We start from the raw sequence: 27,401 nt of genomic DNA on the forward strand, positions 1-27,401 counted from the left end.
CCACTTTTTAGTATGTTCACTATATTTTCATTTCTAGTACCTGTCAATATATCTATGGTGGAGGGGATCCAAAGTTCGGCCCGACCGAACTTACCGCTTTTTCACTCGTTAAATTTTATATGTATGGAAGGAACCTTTCATACATAGAGTACGGGAATGATTCGACCAAATCCCCTAGTTTGAAATGCAAAGTTTCCCAAGGTGGGGATATATCCTTAGATGTTCAAACATCTACTGTACAAATTTCCAAAACCGACTTATCTCAACGTTATACGCTAATTTCAAAACCAGCAAATTTTTTTAAAAAAATTTCCCTCCCTCTTCCTGTAGTATCACGCCCTCCAGGCGGCATTGTTATTCTTGGGTTTAGCAACGACGGCCTCCTTTTTGAAATTGCACCACAAATTTTCAATTGAATTTAGATCCGGTGACTTCCATAATATCAATATTTTTGTCTTGGACAAATCTTGGCTTAACTCTACTTTAGTAAAAAGGATCAGATATTTCTGAAATTTTTTCCAGAGGTATGTATTTTTACCCTAATTATGGGGATATCTTTTTTTCTTGGGGGGTCGTACCCGGTTACCCGGCTATTTGACCCGGAAGTTCGGGTACGGGTACCCGGTTATATCCGGTTTTATCATTTTGAAGGTTATAAAAATACCTTTCCATTGAGTGGTAATACGATGGGGTTATCTCAAATTATTTTGGAGATATAGTCAACTCCCTAAAAGTCGAACTTGGGTCCATTATAGTCCCTCTCCAACCCAGACTCAAATGATAGACCACAATTTGCCCTTTCCAAAATGGAGCGATATGCGGCTGTATCTGTTGTGGATCAAAAGAAAAAATATATCCCCATAATTAGAAAAAATCTGATCGTTTTTACTAAACTAGAGTTGTTCCCAAATCTTTTACTAATCGACTGGTTTCTTTTGGATCTTTGTTCTGTTCCATTTTATATGTATTTCACTTGGGTTGCAGATAAAGAAACCCTTTTACAAAACGATATGGTGGTCTGTGACCAGTTAGTGTGATCTGCAAATACTAGTGTAAAACTCCCCCACCCACGCGTGTCAGAAAGAATCTGCATGATCTATAGAGCGTAAAAAATTCGGTTCTCACCCATTTATCTTTGTGTGTGCGTCAATGGTTTTCCAGTTGGTTCAGTTGAATGTTGAGCATGCATCTTCGAGAAGAAAATCAAACGAGCTCAGAGATCTATGAAACATGTATAGCTCAGAGATCTATGAAACATCCACTGAAGTAGAGATTATTATTATTATCTCGCAATCTAAGCCTTCAAAAAACATTGATTCATTCGACATTTTATGTTCATGGAATTATCTGTTAGAAAAAAGATGTCAGAATTATTCCAATTATAAACCATCCATCTTCGCCGGAGAGATTCTAGCGAGCACCTATAGCATAGGTGTAAATATTATCCAATGACCTTGGTTCAGACGGAATTTCTATGTTTATGTTAATGAAACCTGGTACAACAGGGCTGGGTTATTTGACCAAAGTCCTAGAATTATCTGTTTCATAGTTGATAGTTCCAGATATTTGGAAAGTTGTCCGGATTATTCGAATTATAATACCTGATATCTTGATTTCTCTTCTTTCGCCAAATTTCTGTTACTTTCGTTTCTAAAATCGTATTTCGTACATCAACTTGATTTCAGGGAAACATATAGCAGAATATGTTCAGCTACGAACACCTGAACGGTACATTATGGTAGCCTTAGATGTGTTCAATGTGTTCGACACGGTCAAACACGATCGATCCGACATTACGATTTTTCCACACTTTCGTATAACATTGTTTAGTTTAAAAAAAAAGCAAATATCACAAAATAAAAATTAAAGTCCCGCAAAGCGATGTCCTACCACCTATTTTGTCCTACATGCATATTGTGAAACTCCCCGCTGCTATGGTTTCAGGGAAACGTAGATCACAACTACGACTTTGCAACGAGGTAATTTCAAATGGCCCTTACCAGCGACGACTATTTGAGTGGACCATTATGGCAGCCTTTAATCTGTTAAAGGCGTTTGATACATCACCAATTCCATCCTTCCGTATGATGTGAAGGCCAACATATGCTACTATGGTCCGCGTAAGCAACTTAAAAGCAAGGCCAGCTCTCGCTAGCCCAAACTGACACTCTCCCGTGCCGTTGTATGGATCTGAAGTGTTTGAGCGAAAAATTATCCGGAAGGTCTATATACCATCTATTCTCGGACATCGACATAGACGGATCGAGCTGCAGCGACTATGTTGGCTAGGTCATGTTGTGAGAATGGGTGAGGATTTCACCACTCAAAAGGGATATATATGTGAGCCACACAGAAGGGGAAGGCCATGAAATTGATGAAAAGATCAACATTTCCGAAAATGGTCTTTCAAAAAGTCTTTAAAAATTATTTAGGGTTTTTTTTTTAATTTTTATTATTCCATAGTGAGCATTAACAAATAGCCAATATATTTTTCCCACATTGTAAGGCATAAACGATTCGGTTCGATCGAACCTTAACCCCACTCTTTATTTTTCTATCTATATCTCTATTTTCTTTTTTCGGTTACGACGTAGAAAAGGTTTTGAGTTATTAGAACAACGCATAATGACGTTTTAGGACTTGATGCATACTTTTGTGTGTGTGTGTGTGAGTTCCCATTTCTTCTGAGCTTTCAGTCATCAACATTTCTTCCTTTTTTTGTCTTCTCTGGCTGATGTTTGATTCATAGTGTCACAACCAACAATACCTACAACCAACCCATTTTATTTGATGTATTCCCCCTTCTGAATTGTGAAGCTAAATGAAAATGACTGAATACTACTATGAAATAGTAGCAACAACAACTCAACGAATTTTACTATTTTGTGGCATTATATTTTTTACTATAACGTATTTTTTTTTTTTTTGCTCGTCCATTGGTAGTAGTGCTGTAGTTTTTTTTTAGTTTGGTGTTGCACATCTACATTTGCATGATAAGTTTTGAAGAAAAACAATTGCAAATGGTGGTTAGAGAGCTAAGCTGTAATACAAATCAACATAGGATAGAAAAAATATTTATATTCTTGAAAAAAATATTCTTTAAGAAATCCACGACTGGTATGGTTTGGAAAAAATGTTCTTTAAAAAATTCCACGCCTTGTATGGCTTTGGAACCATGAAAAAAATATTCTGAAAAAAATTCCACGCCTTGTATGAAACCGTGAAAAAATATTCTTAACAAAATTCCACGCCTTGTAGGAACCATGAAAAAAAAATATTCATTAAATATTCCACGGAAAAAAATATTCTTTAAAAAATCCACGGAAAAAATATTCTTTAAAAAATCCACGGAAAAATAATCTTTAAAAAATCCACGGAAAAAATATTCTTTAAAAAATCCACGGAAAAAATATTCTTTAGAAAATCCACGGAAAAAATATTCTTTAAAAAATCCACGGAAAAAATATTCTTTAGAAAATCCACGGAAAAAATATTCTTTAAAAAATCCACGGAAAAATAGTCTTTACAAAATCCACACCTTGTATGGCTTGGGAAAAAAGTCTTCTTTAAAAAATCCACACCTTGTATGGCTTGGGAAAAAAGTCTTCTTTAAAAAATCCACACCTTGTATGTCTTTGGAAAAAAGTCTTCTTTAAAAAATCGACACCTTGTATGGCTTGGGAAAAAAGTCTTCTTTAAAAAATCCACGCCTTGTATGGCTTTGGAAAAAAGTCTTCTTTAAAAAATCCACGCCTTGTATGGCTTTGGAAAAAAGTCTTCTTTAAAAAATCCACGCCTTGTATGGCTTTGGAAAAAAGTCTTCTTTAAAAAATCCACGCCTTGTATGGGTTTGGAAAAAAGTCTTCTTTAAAAAATCCACGCCTTGTATGGCTTTGGAAAAAAGTCTTCTTTAAAAAATCCACGCCTAGTATGGCTTTGGAAAAAAGTCTTCTTTAAAAAATCCACGCCTAGTATGGCTTTGGAAAAAAGTCTTCTTTAAAAAATCCACGCCTAGTATGGCTTTGAAAAAAATTTCTTCTTTAAAAAATACACGCCTTGTATGGCTTTGAAAAAAATTTCTTCTTTAAAAAATACACGCCTTGTATGGCTTTGGAAAAAAGTCTTCTTTAAAAAATTCCACGCCTTTTAAGGGCTTTGAAAAAAATTTCTTCTTTAAAAAATCCACGCCTTTTATAGTCCACACCTTGTATTGTATGGCTTTGCAAAAATGGTTTCTTTACAAAATTTTCTTCTTTAAAAAATCCACTCCTTTTACAGGCTTTGAAAAAATATTCTTAAAAAAATCCACGCTTTGAAAAATATTCATTCCAATAAGAAAACGAACCCTCTATTATTTATTTCACCATAATTTGCAATTCCTCCTTCATGCGTGCATATCTGCCAACAGACAATAACAACCACGGCAGATTATCTATTTTATATCACTAATAAAAAGATAATATGGTATGGCAACCCTAACAAATAGTTGTTTTCATTTGACGTTATTACGGTACATATTTATATTCTACGCAATATTGTGAGAAGAGACTTCTTCTTCTCTCATACCACATAAATATGTGTAAATAGAGAATGAGAGAGAGAGTGTGTAGTTTTGTTTTCGTTTGTTTGCCTTCATAGAGAAAGTGCAATACGAAGCAGCAGCTGAGTGGTGAGCAAATCAACGAACGAACATAAACTGTCAAAATAACGGCGTACACAAAAACCAAAACAATAACAACATAAAACCGAACCGCCCGAATGACTGGATGGATGGGGATGGTTCGCGTTTCGGCTTGCTTGCTGGCTGTTTGACTGAATGCCGCTAAAGAAGCAGAAGCAGCAGCATATGATGATATGATAATAGTAGACAAGCGCAAGAGAGAGAGAGAATGCGAGAATATAGAAAGAAAACTACTACGTCGTAGTAGTATTGTATGGTGAAACAAGTGTTGAACAAGTGCGAAAATAACAATACGGAAAAAATAGAGTAACAACGTCCGACGAAGGCGACGACATAATGGAGAAAACATAGGAAAAACATATAATATATTTTTCCTGACGATATATACATGCGAAGATTTCCTCGATTTATGTGTGTTACAACGTTTGGTCCTTCGGTACATTTTTTTTTTGACTATTTGCATCCCGATTGTGACTAACGTAAGCAGAGATAATATAAAAATAATATATTTGAATAATCTTTGGAGAATAGTTGAAAAAATTAATGAATTAGTCTCGGAATATAAACAAAAGTGCTTGACCCATATTTGAAAAAAAGATTGCAGTTTTCCTCCATCCTTTCCAAAAAATTATAAAATCTATGTGAAGTGTTGAGTGTGTCTGCGTTTGTGTTGCATATGAAGGTGTCATGGTCGTAAGGACATTTCATAGAAGAAATTGTGGAAAATCGTTATATGTTCTAGAATAAGGCAAAAAACTATGTAGGGCATATTGTACTACATCAAATCAGCTGATGTCAATTTTACCAGCAATACCAACACACATACTTCTAAAAAAGTTCTGTGAATCTGTGTTTTATATCTTTTTAACTTTGAAAATGGAAAATAAATATATATGTACGGAAACATATTAATATGTTGCAAAGTTTCGATAAAATTGGATATTCCGTTCGCTTGATATAAGATTAACAAATTAAAAACGATTTCCAAGCGCGCTCCGAGATTTTGTCTTCCACCTGATTCTTTCAATCGGACGACGGTATTCGCCGTCGATGCAGATCGGCCCATAGATATCATCTGCTTACACCAGGTTCTAAATTGCTTACTTTGACCATTATGACGTCGACGAGTAACATATGCTGTTTGGTGTACAGAGTGCAATTTCTTTTGCCTTTGCCTCTCGCATGACCTTTGTCAGCATGATGTCAAAATAGGACACACGACAAACTGTCACCTTTTCTGAATCCTCGTTCGGTATTGAAAGGCTCCGAGAGGTCCTTTGCGACTTTAACTGCTGACCTTGTGTCACTTAACGGTTGCCAGACTACTGCGAAAGGGAATACGTTGTCTCAGGGAGTCTTCGGCCACGACGTCATTCTTCGGAGTACGGAACCCCACCGCATTCTCCTCAACATCAACCCAATATACAGCATTTAACATCGTACGTTCCTACTCCTGATAGTGCATCGTTTCAGCAATTTAATTGCAACGGTCTTCGAGGAAAAATTGGCGAGATAGTGGACGTCATGATTAGGAAGAATATCTTGGTCGCGGGGGTGTAGGAAACCAAGCTCAATGAAAATTGTAGTCTACAGCGCTGTAATGGTTACAACGTTCTGCGGAAGGACCGCACCATTCCTTATGCACCACTCTGTTCAATACTCGCATGAGCTAGACTCTTGTGAACCATACATGGTCAGAAAACTGACATTTTGTCGAGTATCCCGAGAGCAACAGGACGAAGTGAATGGTACTACATCGTATAAGATCTCTCAGGGACACATTCGACAGCATGTTCAAATCGTCCCGCAAACCACACATATCTGCGATAAGTTTAAAAATAGGAACAAGGTCCTCAAGTCGCTTGCCGGCAGCACTTGGAGCGCAGATAAGGAAACAAAGCGATAGGTCGGTCTATGACGAGCTATGTGGTACCAGAGTGGTGTGCGAATACTACTGTTACACGATAGAGAAGTATTCAGACCTGTCAGAACGCCGTCCTAAGAACTACGACAAGTTTCCTCCTCATGACACCAGTGGGCCATCTCCATGAGGAGACGTAGAACCTTCCCTTACGTCAGCATGGCAATATGCTTTCGTTGCAGTACCAGGCCTAAGTGGGTAAGAATTCCCCACCTAGACGTGTCAGGATCTGCATTATCTAGAGAGAGGGGTTTGTCCAACGTTATAAAGGGGAACCTCTAGATAAAGCTGCCTATCGAGTAGGTCTGAATAGCATTCATACTGATGCAGTAGCCGTCGTGTACTACTCAGAATTCCTTACTATTATATGCATAGATCTATGCTTCGGCGGCTGCGACCATCTTATTGAAGTATTTTTAAAGATTGCAATCATGTTTTTTTATAGGATCAATTTATCCGAGGAATTCTTGTAAAAAATTAGGGGGTCTATCACTCACACTTGAACGTCCCATGACCAGTTTTGAAGTAGAAACATGAAAATATTTGCTTCGAAGTGATTTTCATAAATGTTGCCATCATAATGATATTGGGTTCCATCCACAATATGGTGTTTCGCGACTAATACAGATTTCATTTTATTGAAGATGGTCCTTCGAAACGAATACACATATATGTTAAAATTGTTTACATGTGGATCTGATCGGTACATTCAACGGCAGTTTGATGCAATAAATATGGATCTCAATATAAATGTACTCGTCATAATAACAATTGTTCCACAAAAGGGTCTCTTGAGTGAAATACAAAACTCAAAAATTCAGCTTGAGCCCGGCTGGGATTTGAACCCTGGTTCCCATGGCATCTGTTGGTGTCCGGCGCCTTGGCGTTCAAAGCCACATCCTTATCTTCCTAAGGTTGCACAATATGCAGTTGCATACCATTGAAGAAAAAATGTTGTAGTCTGTATGAAAAAAGTCCGTCACTACAAGAAAAATCTGCTCTGAAAAGGAATGTTCCAGTGTGATGCCAAATGTCCGAACCTTGACACGGTTGAATTTAATTCGTAGATGCAATTTCGCAACAATAGTCGAAATAAATACAACTTATCAAGTAAAGACATTTGTAAGCCACATTGCCCAAAATGCCTGATGAGCCGCTTAACCAACGGCGAAACGCGTCGCATAGTGGTGTATCTCTCTGGCTTTCCTTTTCATTGCAACTCCGATCATGTAGCTCATCTCGAAAGAGAAATTAACAAAAAACAGTTTTTAATGTTTAGAGATGGTCCTTCGAGTTGAAAGCAGGCTTGTTTCACAATATGGTCCTTCGAGAAAAATGCAGATTATCATCCTAGTTAAGGTTAGAGACAGTACTTCCAGACAAATACATATTTGTTCTATAATGTGGTTGCGATTGCAAATTTCAAAAATTTTAATAATTGTTGGAGATGCTCTGTAAATTGGTCAGCAGTCTGGCGATGAGACGAATACGGATTTTGTAAATGTTGGAGATGGTCCTTCCAGACAAATGCAGATTTCCATATATATTTTTAAATATTGCAGCTGGTCCGTAATGTCGTGGTAATGAGTTTACAATAGGTAATGAGGCGAATACAAATTTCGATTTTGCTTTAATCGTTGGAAATGGTCCTTCGAGACGAATTCAGTTTTAAATATATTTTTAAATGTTGGAAATGATCTGCAAATTGTTTTTAATGTTGGTGATGGTACTCGATTTGAATACCGATATCTTTCACAATATGATCTTTCGAGATGAATGCAGATTTAAATTCTTGTTTATGTTTGGATATGGCATTCGAGACAAATATTCATCAGCAGTCTGTTGATATCCATCCTCTATAAGACACATAAGAACATAACTCAGATGTGCCCCTTTTTTTAAGGTTAAATATGGTCCTTCGAGTCTAATACTTATTTGTTTGCTGCTTTGTAAAGTCGTGGTTATGACTTTACAGAGACATCTGCATGATATAATTAGACGAATATAAATTTCGATGTATTTTAATGTTGCAAATGGTCCTTCGAGAGTAATGCAAATTTGTTCCAGAATATGGTCCTTCGAGATGAATACAGATTTTAATTTTTTTTTTGTAAATTTTAAGTGATGATGTTTTAAAGTTATCAAATCTTTGAAATGGTCCTTCGAGACTTGCAGGAATTTATTGCACAATATGGTCCTTCGAGATGAAATATTTTGAACCACAAATTAACGTGAGATAATTATTAATATGTATTTCTTTTTTTTTTTCTCATTACAGGTTTACACCCTCTACAAAATTGGAAAAAAATATTTTTAAATAAAGTGAAATAAATAAATAAAATAAAAGTATATATAAAAAATACAAAATGGATGTAATATCGCTAAATTGAATTTCAACAATCTTTTAGTGCTTCACGAATTGTTTTTGTAATAAAAAATATATCTATACAAAAAATCTATCATTTTTATATAACAAAAAATAAAATAAATAATATTTGTGATTTCGAATCATCGCGGAGTTATTTTAACACCAAAAATTAATTAAAAAAATAAATACACCCAACACAGCATCATATATCCATTGTCGTCCAATCTATAAGCAATACTAATATATAAATTACAAAAATATATATATTTATTTTATAATCTAATAATATATAAAGCGCGATAATGATATATATAATAAAATATACGAAATTAATAAATATCAAATATCTAAAGATATTCGCTGGAAAAAGTTTCAAGCAAACAAATAATAATAACGTGTAATCGATTACCAAATTTGAAAATAAAAATAACGGAGCATTTATTCAAACAATTTTATAAACAAAAAATATAAAAAAAAAATAATAATTATTCATATAAATCTTAAAAATATTACATGATTATTTTGGTGTTGTGTTCCTTTTGATTTTTTCAGAAAAAAAATAATAAAATAAAAATATATTGTTCCTTTCTTTCTTGCAAAAAATATATAAATATAAAATAATAATTAAAAAATTATAAATAAAAAAATATCGCTTAGATATCTAACAAAAATATATATAAATATGTGCTTAATACATAATCTTAAATGATATATATAATTAATTAAAGAAGTGAATTATAAACCAAAAAATAAAAATTGTGAAAAAATCATTTAAAATAAATATTCAATAATATTTTGTTTCAAAACAAATAAAATATGCGAACCAAAAAGTATTTCGAAATTTAAAGAAAAAATAATACAAAGAATCAAATCAATTTATATAACAAGCATTTAGATATACAAAAAAAAAAAAAATTAAAAATTTTGGCATTAAAAATTAAGAAAAAAATAAAATTTAAATTTTATAAAAAATAAATATATTTAAGAATAAAAATTAAAAAAATAAATCACTTAAAAACACCAACAATCAACCTCATCACAACAACAACTCAGCATTTCAACAAAAATAGAAGAAAAAATATCATTTAGAAATTCATTGCGGAATTTCTAAGCCCCGGCGCTTTTTGTCTCCCCCAACACAAACCCCTTCAACGCTGTCGTTTACATTATAGCCTGTCGTTTCTACCCCTCGATATTTTTCCTATTTAAAAGAAATCATATTTTCTGCAAATTGAAATTAATGCAGCTATGGCCTACAATTGTCGTTACGGCAAGCGCAGCAATTTTCGACCCAAAGGTAAGACCCCCTTTTGAGTTGATTTCGATCTTCAAGTATTTAATAAAAATATATATTTTTTATTTTTATGTAACATTTTTTTTAATTTTTGAACAACATTTGTTTGGTTCTTCATATTAAAAACTTCTCATAAAGACTTAAAAGATTTGTTTCACAAAATGGTCCTTCGATGCGAATACGGACATTAACCATTTTTTTAATGTGGGAGATGGTCCTTCGGGCCGAATATAGAGCTTTAATTTTCAATTATCTATAAATTCATCAACAGTGAGATGATGAGTCGAATTCAGATTTCAACCTTTCTTTAAGGTTGGAGATGGTCATTCGAGACTAGATGCGTTTCACAATATGGTACTTCGAGACGATTACAGATTTAAATTTGTTTAATTTTGGGGCTGTTCTTCGTATTTTAAATTTTGTTTGCATACTTGAGGACAAAAGACTTGTCCTCAAGTATTTGTAAGTAATCTGAAATTTATCAACCAGGATAATTCTGCAATCATTTAATGTTTGCTCTTTGAGTTTCATTTTCATACGTAAAAAGAACAAAAATTAATAACCCGAAAATGTACTGTACAAATAATTTTGGTGCACTTTTTTCTAAAGTAGATTTAAGCACCAACAATTGAGCAAAGCTGTGTAAATTAGGGTTACCGTATGCGTATTCAGTGCTGTACTGAATCGTACTAGCCTTCTTCGGGAAATGTTACTAGCCCTTTTCCAACATTTGAGAGATTTTGGGTTGTCATTCAGAGTCACTGATAGTCCTTCGAAAAATTTCAGCGCGGAATAACTGACTTCTGAACCATTTATCTACCTAACGATCGAAAAGCCTTTTCCGGTTTTCAGGCATAAGAATAGTCGTAAGGAGAGCTAGAATGGCACGAGAGTTCCAGCGAACATTGCAGATGTTTGGGATAAGCTTGGACTACTCAGAAAAAAAATCTCCCCTTGCCATCTTATCTCAGCTTTTAATTGATTATAATTGTACATCCAGAAATACTCTATGTTTTTTGATTTAGTGGTCAGGAAAAATATGTTGAGTGTACTAACCCTGTTACAGGACAGTCAAGAAAGTTGCACAGCCTTTTGGCCGTGTTTACTGTGGCATTTTTGGGCATTCTGCCAACGTACCTGAAGGCACAAGAAAAGGCCAACCTCCATGCCAAAATTTAAGCGCGTTCCGCACGATTGTCCAATAATCACTCTGGCATCTTGTATGCCGCAGCCTGTGCTGGTCGTGCCCACCCAGAGCCCCATCGCCTACTCTTGCTAGTAGCGCACCCCGCTCTCGTAACACCCTACCATAACATCCTTGCAGGCAATGTGGTCCAGTTTTTCGGAGTTGACTTTAGCCAAACATGTGAGAAAGCTAAGACCTTTGACCCAATCTTTCAACAAATTCTGAGCACCTCAGGTATCGAAGCAGCAATGTCCAATTTTAAGGTGATTTTTGTAAATGTTAGCTCTTTAGTTTCCCTAACAAAAAGGTATTATTAAAAATAGACTAGCATCGACTCGCTGTGATCGAATACAAATTAATTTAATCCTGTGGGGTGAGGGTATGGAAAGATATGGCTTCGTTCTCAGGTTAGGGCGCAAAAATTGCGGTATGTTTTTAGACTTTATGAAGGTGGAGACGTTCGGATCGGAGCGGATCTGAACGTTTTTCGTGGGGAGGCAATGAGAGAAAGACGATTGGAGGAATCTTGGGCAGACTATTACAACATTGTTCCAATTTCATTGCATAAGGTCGGATGTTTCGACTAGGTCGAATGAGACCGCACACTAGGACTCCAGAATTTGGGTTATGTTTTTAGTCTTTATGAAGATCGGTGCTGATCTGAACGCGAAACCCTTTTCGTGGAGAGGCATTGTTAAAAACGCCAGTGGATGAATCATGGACAGATTACTACAAGACTTTTCCCGATTTCATTGCAATAAGGTCGGATGTTCCGGGTAGGCCGAATGAGACAACAGACTCGATTCCCGATTTCATTGCAATAAGGTTGGATGTTCCGGCTAGGCCGAATGAGACAACAGACTCGATTCTTGATTTCTTTCTAAGTACACCAGGACTCCTTCTGGTTGGCAATGGAAGTATTAAGCAGCTTTTGATTTCGGTCGGATTCAAATTTAAATATTAATGAGGATGTTGCCAGACATTTCTGAACTTTAATCGCCTAATGGAGAGGTTTTATATGAGATCGCATAAGCAGCTAATAGATACGTCTCTGTAGAGGAGGTGGTTAGTTGTGTAGAAAATTTAGGAGAACTTTTTCGTCACGCTATAGAAACATATGTACCTAAGCAGAGAGTTAGAGACCGAATTCTTGGAGAACACCTTCTTCCACAAGTTCAAGGATATTGCCAGACATCAATGTCAGATATTTCTGAACTTTAATCGCAGAGAGTTAGAGGCCGAGAACGACTCAAAAATGATCTAGGGAGAATCAGAATAGGTCGTAAAACTTTTGGCAGAGTCAAAGGGCTTTTAGACTGAAATGAACGAACCTGTAGTTCAGTTTATCGATCTTTCAGGGAGGCTTTTAACGGTTGACGGTGAAAAGGCTGAAGCCTTGACAAACCATGTGCAATGTGTTTCGCTGACCAATAGTGGACTGGCTGAGAATTTCATAGGTGACCCAGATAATCGGGCCCCTGGGGAATTTGACTACTTCCACGGCTCCCTAATCGAGCTGCAGAGGGGATCAACAGTCGGTCTCCTTTGATTAATTTCAGCGAGGAAGGAATTGCTACCATAACAGAACCCAATGTTGGATTTATATTTTTAGAATTCGCAAAAAATGTCTGTCTTCTATAGATATAATACGTTTTATAGGTCATCTATAGGCTTTCTTCAGGTCTTCCATAGGTGGAAGATCCTTCACTGGTCTTCTATAATGATAATACCTCCTATCGGTATTCTACATATAGAAGACTCTTTTTATATTGATGAAAGGTCTCCTAAAGGCAGAAGACCTACAACAGGACTTCTAGGCATTTAAAATCTCTTCAGATCTTCCTAAAAGTCTTCTTTAATAAACCTTTAATAAATACTTTTAATAAATCAAAATCTTCCATAAGCCTTTAATAGCTGGAATACTTCAAATATGTTTTCATTCTATAGATTCTTGATTCTATAGATGGAAGGCCTTCTATAGATAGACTTTTTAAACGTATTCAAAATCCTCAAATATGTTTTCTCATACCGACAAGGTCTTCTATATACGAAAGGCTTCCTATAGACAGAGGAGAACGTCGACAGGACTTCTACGGACTATACTACTACCAACTATAGGTCTTCAGTTGCCATACAACCTCAAATACGTGTTGTATAGATATCTATCCTTAAAAAAGTTTTGCTATATATCCATAACCTCTTATATATCTTCTTAAAGATCTTAAATAGGCAGAGGAACTCAAATATACATAGGAGACCTCTTAAGGGTATTTTATAGATTAGATACTTTTAAAAAGAACTCCTGTAAATAGGAAATTTCTTAGTGTCTTTCTATAGAAAGATAGAGGTCTTCTATAGCTAGGAGGCCTTCTATAGAATCTACGGATAGGAGACCTCTTAGAGTACTTCTATAGAAGTCTGTTTAGTTGCCTTCTATAGAAAGAATACCTTTTAAAGACCTTCTATACATTATATAGATAGGAGACCTTCTAGAGACTGTCTATGGATAGGAGATCCCTTTGAGAACGTCTATAGTTAAAAGACTTCTTAATGGCCTTCTATGGAAAGGATAACTTTTAGAGGCCTACTATAGATAGGAGACCTTTTAGAGGCCTTCTATAGATTCTACAGATACGAGACCTCCTAGAGGCCTTCTATATATAGATAACTTTTGTGGATAGAAGACTTATTTTAGTGGGCTTCTATAGAAAGGTGACCTCTTGAGGCTTGTTATCGATAGGAGACCTTTTAGAGGCCTTCTATGGATAGAATACCTCCAACAGGTGTACTACGGATAGATCTTCTACAGATAGGAGATCTTTACTATAATTATTTTATATATCTAGAGGTAGTGTGGTGGGACCATATTGGAAAATTAAATAACAATAACAACTACAGCAACAATTCGCAATATCCACATACATACAACAACAAAAAAATGTGTACCATATTTACACACACACAAAACCTATTTTGTTGTAGAAATTGCGTTGTTTTCGTATTTTCTGTGTGTTTTTAGTATGACTTCGTCTTTTACTTTCTTTGCTGGTCTCCGGCGTCCCGTTCCGCCCAACATATTAACTGTTTGTGTTTTTATTTTCGTCATTCTATTTGTTTTTTATATTTTTATGCTATGGCGCATAACATCGATCGACGGCGGATTTTGCTTTTGGGTTTTGAAATTCTCTTCATTCAACGTTGCTGCTATGTGGGGATTTTTCGGGAGGGAGTTCATTCGGTTGTTTGTTATGTTTTGATATTGCTTCTGCTATTGTTGTTGTTAATTTTCTAATGTTTTTATTTTTTTTGCGATGTTGTTGTTGATTCCACCGTCGTTGTTGTTCCATTTACGTCGTTTGAAATCATTTCATTTGTCTATTTGCCGATTCTATATTTAATTTATGCTAAATTAAATGACACCAACAGAAAGATGAAGAAGATGGGCAGCAGCAACATAAATGTTTTATTTATTCGATGAAATATTCAGATTAAAATTTTATTTATTTGTTTTTTTTTTTTTTGGAGGGGGAATTCTCTGTTTGATGTTTAGAAGTATAATTTTGGAAATATTTGGGGATATTCATGGTGTGCAAATGAAGACATATTTTTAAAATAAAAAATTTACTACGTCTCTCCAAGTTCCCATAGAGGTGGGTGAGTTAAAAAAACTGCAAAAAAGTCAAACGCCATAATTTTTACATTTTTTTTTTCAATTTTATTGAATGAAAGCAAAAAATGTTTAATGAAACCAAATTGGTAAATTGGTATGGATTATGGCCTTCAAACTTCCAATGAAACCGTCACACGCTGCCCGAAACTTTGCTCCGGTATTTTGGCTCATTCCAGGCGAAGCGCTTGCTTGAGGTGATCGACACTTTAGTGCCAACCTTGCTTTCCAAAATACTCCAGATACAATAGTCCAACGGATTGGTATCAAGAGATTTTGGTGGCCATTGTGCGCTGGAAATGAAGCGAGGAACCTCATTTTATAATCAGTCTTGGGTGGCGCGTTCTTGAGTGCGATGGTGCTGAGTCCTGTTTGAATGCTCAAATATTTGCGTGTCCAAGGCTTTAAAACACTCTCCAGAATATGTTCGCGATAATATTCGACATTTACTCTGATGCCACGTTCGATTAATACGAGCGGCCGGCTGTTATGGCCGGCGCTTGAATTCTGGTGGCCAACCGAACGTGCACATTTTCAGCTGACCTCTTTGGCACGATCATTTTGTTTGTTTACATTTGTTTGATTACAAACTGCTGGACAACGAACGTTTTCTCATCGGAGAAAATCAAATTCGGCAGTTCACCACTTTCGGCCAAGCGAAGCAACTCTTAAGCTCTTTTGGGTCTATTTTTTCTGTTGCGTTCTAAGTTTTTGGATTTGCAATGACTTTACCCCGAGCTCATTTTTCAATATTTGCCGAATGGAAAATTGTGATATGTTCAACTTACGAGCCATTTTTCGGCCACAGCGACACGGGATTCGATAAAGTCGCTTCTTTACTTTTCGAACATTTTCTGCTGATGTTGCTATTTTCTTCCGTCCACTTTCTTGACTTATGTCTATCGAAGACCTGTTAGAAGCCTTCTGTCTATACAAGACCCGTTAGAGGTCTTCTATATAATATCCGTTATCCGGCGGCGACAGCGAGACATTTTCGCGAGGAGGTTTCAGTTTTGCAGGAGCTACAGAACGAAGTCACACAAAGGCTCGGCAGCGACCAAAGACATAAAGGCTCTATTAGAAAATATTGACATGATGGTAGAAATTATTCAATGTAGATAGGAGACCTAGTAGGGAGCACATCCTTTGGAATGAAATACGGAGAAGAGATCAAAAATGGCAGGAGGGGTTATGCCAGCTCTAATCTTCCTGGAAGATTATGCCATTTGATGCTGTCGGTCGTTGCAGGCAAAGGTTAAAGGCAAATGCCGCGAATTAGAAAAACAAGTTAGCGAACTTAAAAATGAATTGGTTGCGACTGTAGAGAATGCTCAGACAGCAGGAAAATCGTGGGAAAAGAGGAAAGTAGACTTTTGAATGAAGTGGTTCCTTCGGAGGAACGCGAACGCGATAAGTGGACCAGACTAATGGTCGCCAATGCCATTAAGGAGCGGGAAATGATTATTGAAATTCCATTTGGGCACATTTCTAATTCACAGAAATTAACTCCAGTCGAGTTGGCGATTAAAAACGACGATTTTGTGGCTGAAGCTTGAATCTTGAAGCCGGTGAACATGTAGCATGTCAATAAGCGAATCATGCTAAGAAGTGTGAGCCGCCAAGGGATAATTGTTTTGCCGGTAGGAAGATGAAGCCGACGGACAATTGCTGTGAATAAACAGAGGGGACGGGACCGAAGAGAAACAGCCTTTAATAACGACCTTAACGGCCAGGAAAATTAGGCCCCCAGACAAAGGCACAATAAAAACGCCTGGAACTGCGACTCGAATTTGAAGGTGGATGTCACGGCTGCTAAGCAAATAACGTTCAATGGTGTGGCCAATACGAAGGCAGCGTTAAAAAGTGCGGAGCTGCCAAGGAAGAGCGAATATATTGCCGAAATTAAGTGATTTATGGCTGAACCGCCCTGCAGGATGAAGTTGGCGGACGAAGATGAACGTACCGAGCAGTTAATGGAATATGATGTGGTCGGTGAGATGCTGAAGGAGAGAATTGCCGATGATCCAGGCTTGAAGATGAGGTTAACGACCAAATATGTGGAGAAGCCAATTGGAAATCTTGTGACCGAGAATCTAAAGAATACATTTGCCAATAAATCAGCCTGGAAGAGGAAACCTGCAGATAATGATGGAGGTGACAACATAAGAAACTGGTTGGAGATATGGCGGTGGTAACTGGATGACAAAGACGATCTTTGGACAAACAAAGGCGATCTTTAGAAGGTGTAAGAGGTTCTATCTATAGAATACGGGTCTATCCACTGAGGCCTATAAATGGTCTTAAATCTATCGAAAACCTGTAAGAAGTCTTCTGTTTATAGTAGACTTAGCAGACATATAGAACCTATCCAAACTTTAGAAGACCTATATGAGATCTTCTATTTAGAGAAGGCGTATATGGGAGGTGTATATATTATATAGAATACGCCTCCCATACGCCTTCTCTAAATGGAAGATCTTTTTTGGGCATAATTACAAATAATTGTCCATTATAAAATGTTAAGCGTGTCTGATTGTGTGTTATTTCAATATTATCTAATATTTTGTTACCTCGTCCAATCCACTCTGCACGTATCGATAATTATCTGTAAACGGCAAGTCTTTATTTTATAGTCGTATCATATGGCGGAAATATGTGGGTGTAAATATTATTGAGTACTTCCGGAAACCAAAAAAAAGTTATGACTATTTGGTTTGTTTGTTTTTTGGCCATCGAAAATAGAAAAAGCCCAACACCAGCAATGAGTCAGTGGGAAAGTAAACAATGTGTGTGTTCGTATACATATATCCAAATATAAATATATGTGTGTGGGAAATACAAGGTACCATGTAAATAAAATAAAAATAACAAATTTGTTGTTTCTATTGTGGATTTGTTTCTCTGCTATTTTTGTAACTCAAGGAAAGTGATTTTGTTTTTGGAAACATTTAAAATTCAATAAAAGCTCATCAACCTCTGTAAAGAGAGAGAGATACGGGAGGTATTAAATTCTAAAAGATAAAACATTTTCTGAATGCGTCACGTGTTAATTTCTGTGTGGGTGGATTGAAATTTGTTTTATATAAATATTCACACTAATAGCAGCACATACAAATCACTAGAAAATTATTAGCTTTGTGGTAGAATGAAATGCGAAATAAAAAATAGAAATAACTCGGACAAAAATAGTTTTGATTTCGTATAGTGTAACAGTGAGTATACGAGGGGTCTAGAAGCAGATGAATGAGAAGAAAAAAATGGAAAATGTATAAAAAATGTATTTACATACCTTTTCCATAAAACGAACTTAAAAATGTTATCCATGACTGTCGATCTTGTGCACAGTATTTCTAATTTGAAAGACCATACTTTGAGATATTATTTTCAAATGTATCTTTCCATCGAATTTTCGGCCTTCCCCATCTGCGTGAACCACTACTTGGCTCACTTTTATATGCATTTTGAGCTGGGACATCCTCATCCATTCTCACAACATGACTTAGCTAATATATCGCTGCTGTTCGATGTCGACTTCCGAGTATAGAAGATACAACTCGTGGTTCTTGGTTTTAGACGCCATGTTTCTTTGGATCAAATCATTTTCAGACAATTTTGAGGTGAGTTACAAATGTCCGTTCGCCTTTCTGATAGGATGTTGCTCACTATATATCTCGAAGGATGTAATCGATTTCCTCCAAACCTTGGAAGTCGCGTTATTACATATTATTATTGTTCCATAAGCCGAGCTTAAAAAAATTTCCAGGCGCGTCGATCTTGTGAGCAGCTCCACGCCTATTGGTTTTAAGAAATTTTGAAAGACCATGTTTAAAAAAGTATTCTCTTTCACTTGATCTTCCCATCGAATTCGTGACCTACCCCTTCTGCGTGAGGCTCGCTTTTATATGGCTTTTGAGCTGGGACATCTTCATCCATTCTCACAACACGGCCTAGCCAATGTAATCGCTGCAGCTCGATACGTCTGACTATAAAGATGTCCGAGAATATATGGTACAACTCATGGCTCATTCGACGGCGATATTAACCAACGACGCATATCGGCTCATAGATCTATATCGGAGAATCTCTCAAACACTCCAAGAGCTGCCTCATTTGCTTGTGCAAGTACCCGTGGACGCCTGACGGCATGTGCAAGATAGCCTGAGCGGGTAAAATTCCAAATATGTCCTTAGCATATTTGTGGATTTTAAAGGCGCATTTGACTTCCTTTTATGGGATAGTGTGCTCACAAGGTTGTCAGAGATCGGGTGTAGGAGATTGCTCTTTGGACGAGTTTTTTCCGAGATAGGAAGGCTTGTGTCGTGGGATCCAGTGCTTCGGTCTGGAGGGATGTGCAGCGTGGTTGCCCACAGGGTTCCATATGCGGTCCATGTATATGGAATCTAATGACGGATCCTCTGTTGCGGGAGCTAGTTGCCTCCTTTAAGGTTTGTACATATGCGGACGACTTGTTCATCTTGATTGAAGGGGATAGTCACCTTGAACTGGAAAATCATGGTGTGCAAGCTATGCAGACGGTTCAGGCCTAGAGTGATCGAATTGAAGGTGGCAACCGTGCTAATGCTGCTGAAAGGTAGGTTGGCACGCAGCCCTCCTCCCTTCATTCGAGCAAGGATAGTCGCCTTGAACTGGAAAATCATGGTGGGCAAGTTATGCAGATTGTTCAGGCCTGGAGTGACCGAATTGGAGTTGAGGTGGAAACCGAGAAGACGGTGCTAATGCTGCTGAAAGGTAGGTTGGCACGCAGCCCTCCTCCCTTCATTCAAGCTGGTGAACGTGGCATAAGGTATTTGAGTAATGTTAAATATCTTGGAATAACGGTGTCCGAGCGGATGAATTTCCTCTCGCACTTCGATCGGTTGAAGGAGAAGCTGACAATTGTCATTGGGACTATCAAGCTTGTGATTGTGGCTTGAGTAGGCGTTCTGTGCGTATCATATATGGTGGGAGAACTGCCTCTTCAGTCTTAGGGCAGAAGAAGCTCCTTTCGTGTCAGCGGGTCGTCATGTTAGCATGTTTGCCAGTGTGTCGCACTGTTTCCACAGAGGCGTTGCAGGTGCTGCTTGGCACCGCATCGCTTGATCTTGAGGTGAGATGTAGGGCTATCAAGTATAAGCTTAAGCGTGGCTTGCAATTGTATGAAGATGATTGGCTCAGGCCTTCTGATCTGGTGGATGGGGATAGGCGGTACAGCACAATCCTTCGAGAGTGTGTTGTTGACGAACGAATTTATTCATGACGCAACGTTCGTAGTGGACCGGCCAGACTTTCGCTTTGGCTTAAGTACTGGTTTCTTACTGACAGCGTATGGTTCTCTCAATGCGTTTCTGCATAAAATACGCCTGTCCCGGACGGATTTATGTAGGTGCGGGATGACTGACGACTGGAAACATATACTGACGGAATGCTGTTACTATGAAGACATTAGATAATTAGCAAATATGGGTATATCGAATGGAGCGGCGGGATGGGATTTAACTAGTTTTGCTCGTGAAACGGGTGGTGTGTTCGTGAACCGGGTGACGAGGAGCTAGTTGTGGTTGCTGTTGCATCGTGGGGTTTTCCTGGTTTCGCATCTTTCACGAGGTTCACAACTTCACTCATATTGATGTCGTGAAGGCTGTCCATGAGGGCGGTTTCGTGAAATGTTTGTGTTGTGAGGTTCGTTGGCGCGGTCTTTTGGACCCTTGGTGCAGTCCGTGAGGACCGTATGTTAATTGTTTGTGTTCTATGTTGTTGTGCTTCATCATTGTTGTTACTAGTGCGTTAACCGTACTCAAAATGCTGTCAGGCAACACTTAGTGGTGTCTAGGTCAAAAATATATATAGTAGGCCTCGGATTTTACATATTATGACGCACCGGGACACCACACATAATTACTGTTTTTCCTTGGATTTTTCTCCGCTCATTAGTTACTCAGGAGGTCAATTTTATTCTAGCTCATTTTTGTTGTTGGGTATTTAAATAAAACAAAATATGTTTCCTTCCTCTATAGTTGTGGTTCGAATGTTTGCAAATATTTTGGCAGCAGCAAACATATTATTGTTGTGTTTACTTCAGCAGCAGCAACAACAATAACAAAATCTAAACGCAGAGAAAAAAACATAAATCATCACACCAAAAAATTGCCGAAAAAATCTAAAACAGCGAAATTGCTAAACAATAAGAGCCGTTCGTATGTTTACCTTTTGAAAATGCGGTGTTGATGGTGTTTTTTATTGCTTGTTGTTAGTGGTCCTACTTTTTATTTAAGTTTCAGATGTTTTGGTTTTTATTTTTTTGCGAATTTGACCCAGAAAATCAAATCGACAACATGTGTTTAATTTTATTCGCAATTCGCAATGTATTCTCTTGAACAAAAAATCGTAACACAAAAAATATTATTGGGGTCACTTTCAATGTATTGGTTTCGTGTTTTTTGTGCGTATTGAGGTTGTGTGTGTGTCGGTAAAGACGAGTTAAGATGATTGTTACCGTATGTTCCATTAACATAAAAAAATAAAAAAAGTTTGTTTATGGTAATTAGGAAATATGTTACCACAAAATCTAAGGTATTCAGATTTCCGCTAAAAGTTCAAAATGCAGTTAGATTCTAGTTAGATTCTTATACCCAAGTCTTGCTTTGTATATATGAATTGCATTTTTCAAGCAGAAAAATGCAATTCATATATACATATATACTTCGAAATGCTGTTTGCAGCATTTCGAAGTCAAGTTTCCTTTCCATGATGATGTTGCTATCTGATGCTCGAATCTGATGCTGTTAACCACTAGAATAGGGTCGTTGCTGAACGATTAAGTTCAAAAGAAGTATTCTCCATAAGGAATGATCGGGACCAGCTCCGTTTCTTTGGTTCATCGAGTTCGTATTGCTTCAGTCGTTTTATTTTGTTATCGTTCACCTAGTTCCGTTATACAATCATTCATTGAGCGTATTAACTAACATGTCCCAATTAACGATTGAACTAAATGTACATGTCCGGAGCGAACCTAATAATATCGAAACGAATCAGAAACGAGATCCTTTCTCCTTTCCTTTGTGTATATCGTGATGCTTGATGAACTAGTTCAATGGGGTTATTCCGCAAATGAAACGATTGATACGGTTCTTTCGTTCATATTCTTCCCTTTACTCCAGGCGTGGATTTTATGTCTAGTTCCTTTCACGACCACGAAGCCAATCAACCTCAAGCCCTTGTCCGATGTTACCTCATGGAAACTAAATTTTCCATTTGATCGAATGTGGTGCTGCCAACTACTAGAGTTGGGTCGTTCTGGAAAAACTAGTTTAAACCAAATATTACCCAAAAGAAACAATACACAATATGTCCGCTTCTTTATTTAATCTAGTTCCTTTAGCTCCAATCGTTCCTTTTATACAGAATGATGTGACGTGTACCAATAAACGATTCAACTAAAAGGAAACTATGGAACTAACTAATAGCACGAAGACCCAATAACTGCCGCGAAGTCATTGAAACTCATGCCGTTGTCCGACGTTTCTTCATCGACTGTAAATTTTCTAACAGTGGGCACTAGTTCAAAGGAACTATTCCGAAAAAGGAACGATCGGTACTAGGTTCTTCATTCTTCGTTAACTAGTTCCGTTTGCACTCATCCTTTCTTATTTGATCATGTTTAATTGCTCATCGTTCTTCTCGATCTTCTCGTTCATTGACCGAATTAACAATAATATACTAAACAAAAATGAATCATGGAACTAAATGAATGATCTAGTTCCTTTTGCAGAGCGAACATAATAATATCGAACAAATTCAGTTACGAGGTTAATGAATATCATGCCGTTGTCCGATGTGCCTTTATGGATAATACATTTTCCGAAAACGGCACTAAAGATATTCTCCCTGAACTATTGTATATCGAAATGCTTGATTCTGGTAGTGTTGCCGGAACAAACATGTTTCAAAAGAACTATTCCACAAATGGAACGATCGGATATGAGGTTTTCTTTCTTCTAGTTCGTTCTTCTAGTTCTTCTCGATCATTGGCCGAAGTAACAGACGTGTACTAATGAACGATTGAACTAAAAGGAACTCAATGAATGGCATATCTCATTTTGTGGATCGAATCGAAAAAGATCAAACAGATTCAGAAACGAGATTATATTACCTTACAAACTACCACATGTTTTGGTGCCACGAAGTGAACAAAACGCCGTTGTCCGATGTTTCTTCATGAAATCTGAATTTTCTGAAAGTGGCGCTTAAGATATTCGCCCTTTTTTGTATATAAATCTGCTTGAATTTGATATTGCTGCCGGAAAAAAAAATTGTTTCAAAGAAACTATTTCGCAAATGGAACGATCGGTTGTAGGTGCAGTTCTTTGTTATCCAGTTTCTTTGACACCCATCGTTCCTTATTGGATCTCGTTTGAGGGTTCCTCTCGTTCATTGACCGAATGAACTATTGAACTAAAATGAACTACAGAACTAAATGAATGACATAGTTCATTTTGTGGAGCAAACCCAAAAAGATCGCACAATTTCCTGAACGAGATTTCATAATCTCACAAACTATCACATATTTTCATGTTACGAAATAAATCAACCTCACACCGTTGCCGGATGTTTCTTCGTGTCGACTGAATTTTCCGAAAGTGACGCTTATGATGTTCTCCCTTATTTTTTATATACCGGAATTCTTGAATCTGATATTATCGGAAGAAATTTGTTTCAAAGGAACTATGCCGCAAAATGAAAATGATCGGTACTAGGTTCAGTTAATTCGTTATCAGTGCCCTTGGGAACTCATCCTTCCTTATTTGCCTCGTTTGAAAGTTCCTATGGAGCAAACGGAAATGGATCGAATAGATTCAGAAACGAGATTGCGTTGCCCCAAAACTCATAATAAAATTAATCGGGTTTTGGCACAGAAATACTACAGTATGTCAAAAATGAGTTTACACATTGAATAAATAAGAACTTTTTTCTACATTGTTAGTAATAAACATAGCAAAGATATATCAAAAATAATATAGTATTACTTCGACATACCACAGTATGTCAAAAATGAGTTTTTACCTTAAATAAATTAGAGCTTTTTTCAATATTATTTGTAATAAACACAAAAAAAAAAAAAATATCAAAAATAAAATAGTGTTACATTTGAAAATGTTTAATAATTATCCATGTTTAAACTCATTCTTGACATACTGTACATTTACATTTAAGCAGTTAAAACGGTTTAGGAAAATCATGAACAAATACATGAACAATACATTTTTACGTTCAGAACCTTTCACATTTTCAGTTTTTTCTTTCCATTTTTTTATATCTCGAAAAAAGAAAGTTCGTAAGAAAAATTTGAAAATATTTGTCCATAAACAATTTTAATTTTTTACCATCGAAAAGAAAAAAAATTTAACTATTTTCTTCTTTTTTGTGTTTCTATTTTCTTTCTCTTTCCCTATATATGTTTCTGATTCTATATTCTATATCTTTTTGTGTATGTGTCTGGCTGTGTATCTATGAGTTCTGTATTTGTATTTTTTCTGTGTCTCTTTCTTTTTTTGTTTTGTCTTACAGAAAATCAACCAGAATTTTTAAAAGTAATAAGAAAACGTTATGGTTTATTATTACACGACAAAGGTTAGTAGCCGACGCCGCTTTTTCTTCTTCAGTAGTAGTTGGGTTGAGCAGCAGTTCTTAATTGCCACTCACTCAACAAATTCAAACTATTTTTTGGCTTTTATTTCACTTCAGTTTTTTTCTTCTTCTATCTTTTACTTCTTAAACACGTTATCTTACCAGTTTCTTTCATTATACGATTTTTTTCTTCTTTTTCTATTTTTATAATGTTATTATAGTTATTACTTGCCTTGTTCCACATATATTTCATTTTTTTCACATTCAACACTTGAATTCTATTTTTAAAATATAGTTTTTTTTCTACTTACACCACATGTACTCCTCACATTTTTAAAAATAGATTTGATTTCTTAGAAATTGATAAAAAGAAACGTTTTTTTCTCTTTTTGGGGTTAATGACTTGTGAACACGTTTTCTGTTTAAATTATTGTCACATAGAGTTTTTAATTAGTCGTTTTTTAATATTTATAATACGTACGTTCCCTTAAAATAAGGAGACAATTTTTCTAAATATTGTAGGAAGAGATGGGAATGCAGATCTAACCAAATAGGCAAGATTTAATCTTTATATCACTTTCATCATTAACATATAAAAAATCGAATACCGTAGTCTATGTTAAAACCCATAAAACAAAGCATTATAGTCGAACGGGGCGGACCATGTGATACCCTACACAAATACCACTGAATTTACATTTAGCGGATTGAAATCCAGATTCTATGCAAAAATTCTCGACTGCCTGTCTCATATTGGCAACTATAACACATAAGTATTGGCAGATTTGACTATATTTTGGGCGATCATAATGAAAACAAACAAGTTAATTGAATTGTGGCCAGGGTGCGAAGAATGATTAAAGTACGCTCTTTCTCAAGAATGCTCAAGGCGAGAATTAGAATGTTTCCAATTTATCGTTACAATGAATGAACAAGCATTTGCAATCTCTCGCGAATGTTCGGATTGTACGAAACATACACGCTGCAAGCGTCGTCGATTCGTTCGTACGCGAGCATTTGATGCTTAATAACATTCTTTTGAAAAACTCAAAAAACTAGAGTTCGGCAATCTAGTTCACTTAGCGGATCGATCTTTCTCGTTCCTTTTTTTAAAAAGGAACTAGTTCCTTAATGTAGTTACTTTGCTCCATGTAGTTCCTTTACTCCATTCATTTCCTTCGCTCCAAATAGATCCTTTGCTCCAAATAGACCCTTTGCTCCATATAGTTCCGACTTCTACATTGTTCCTTTGAATCTCTCTCGTTCATCGTTTTTTTGTTTTTTCGTTTTTTTTCATATAGTTCCTTTGCTCCATATAGTTCTATTGTTTCATATAGTTCCTTTACTCCATACAGTTCCTTTGTTCTTTACAGTTCCTTTGCTCCAAATAGTTCTTTTTCTCCATATAGTTCCGACTTCTACATAGTTCCTTTGAATCTCTCTCTTTCATCGTTCTTTTTGTTTTTTTTTTTCGCTCACATAGTTCCGTCTTGATCTGTTAATAAATGCAAAAATTGAAAATTGTGCACAAATGAAAAAAATGAAATAAAGCAACAAAATTCGAACGAGATCAAAAAGGAACGAGATCAGAGAAAGGAACTATATTAATTAAAGAGCTGGAACTAGTTCCGATCATTCCTTTCTCGAAATAGTTCCAACGAACTAGCTCGTTCCGGAACCACCCAACTCTACAAAAAACAAATGTTCGCGAATGCTCGCGAGCTCTGTTATGTGTTTCTGAACTTTCTTTGCCGAATGCTCCTTTGGTAAAGAATTTATCGCCATAAATTCATTCATGAAATGAGCAGAAAACGAAATAAATGTATTTTAATTCATTCGCGAGCGAATTTTTGCGCACCCTGATAATTATCCATGTGTGAATTCTTGACATACTGTAGTTTGAATGCCCCCTCTTGGTGGCGGGTTTTAATAATTCGGCCGTGAGGAAACATTTCTATAGAAAGTTTTTCTATAACGATTTAAATTCTTTGTGATTAGTTTTAAAATTAATAATTTATAAATTTTGTCTTTTTCATATTATCGATTGCAAAGCTGGCGGGAATTTTTAATAATTTCATTAAATTCCGAATAATTCCTCAAATCACACCAATAAATTGTTGTAAATTAAATACAGCTATTAATAACCGATATATCAGCTGTCGCTATAAATTAAGTAACAATAAATGTGATTTTCCTTCCCCACATCCCTCCTCCCTCCTCCTCCATCCTCCCATCAACTCATCAATAAACCGCGTGCTAAAAAAATATTTAGAAATACAACAACAACAAAATCAAATCATTTTACAATAATAGCACTGAAATGTGTTTTAAAAATAAAACGAAATAGTTTTATTCGAGAGCACGAGTATAGACGGGAACAACAATAACAACAGCAGCAACACGAGCTGCAGCTACAATCAAAAATAACATGATAGTCATTTGTTGTAAACAACAACAACAGCAACAACAACCACATCATTGCATCAAAATGACATTTCAAAACAAAACAGTCACGTGTCCCAGCTGCCCCGTTTGATTTATGGCGAGTGTGAGGGGGATGGATGAGCCCGATGGGGGGGAAGGAGGCTGATGTAAAATCATCATCACCATTGGCAGCTACACAACACGACTAGGGCGCGAATGACAAGACAGCTGCCTTG

General features: G+C 36.4%; 1 protein-coding gene across 1 annotated transcript in view; it reads left to right on the plus strand.

Moving 5' to 3' along the window:
* Positions 1-10,203: 10,203 nt before the first annotated feature.
* LOC133324733 (rapamycin-insensitive companion of mTOR-like) overlaps positions 10,204-27,401 on the plus strand; it is a 74,718-nt gene continuing 57,520 nt past the window's right edge. The window contains exon 1 of the mRNA XM_061533575.1: positions 10,204-10,267. Within this exon, the coding sequence (XP_061389559.1) occupies positions 10,219-10,267 (49 nt within the window). The 5' untranslated portion in view covers positions 10,204-10,218. The remainder of the gene's footprint in view (positions 10,268-27,401) is intronic.

This window comes from Musca vetustissima, unplaced genomic scaffold (genome assembly GCF_032173495.1).
Source record: "Musca vetustissima isolate MV318-11 ecotype Yass unplaced genomic scaffold, APGP_CSIRO_Mvet_v1 utg10716, whole genome shotgun sequence".
Classification (NCBI taxonomy): Eukaryota; Metazoa; Arthropoda; class Insecta; order Diptera; family Muscidae; genus Musca; species Musca vetustissima.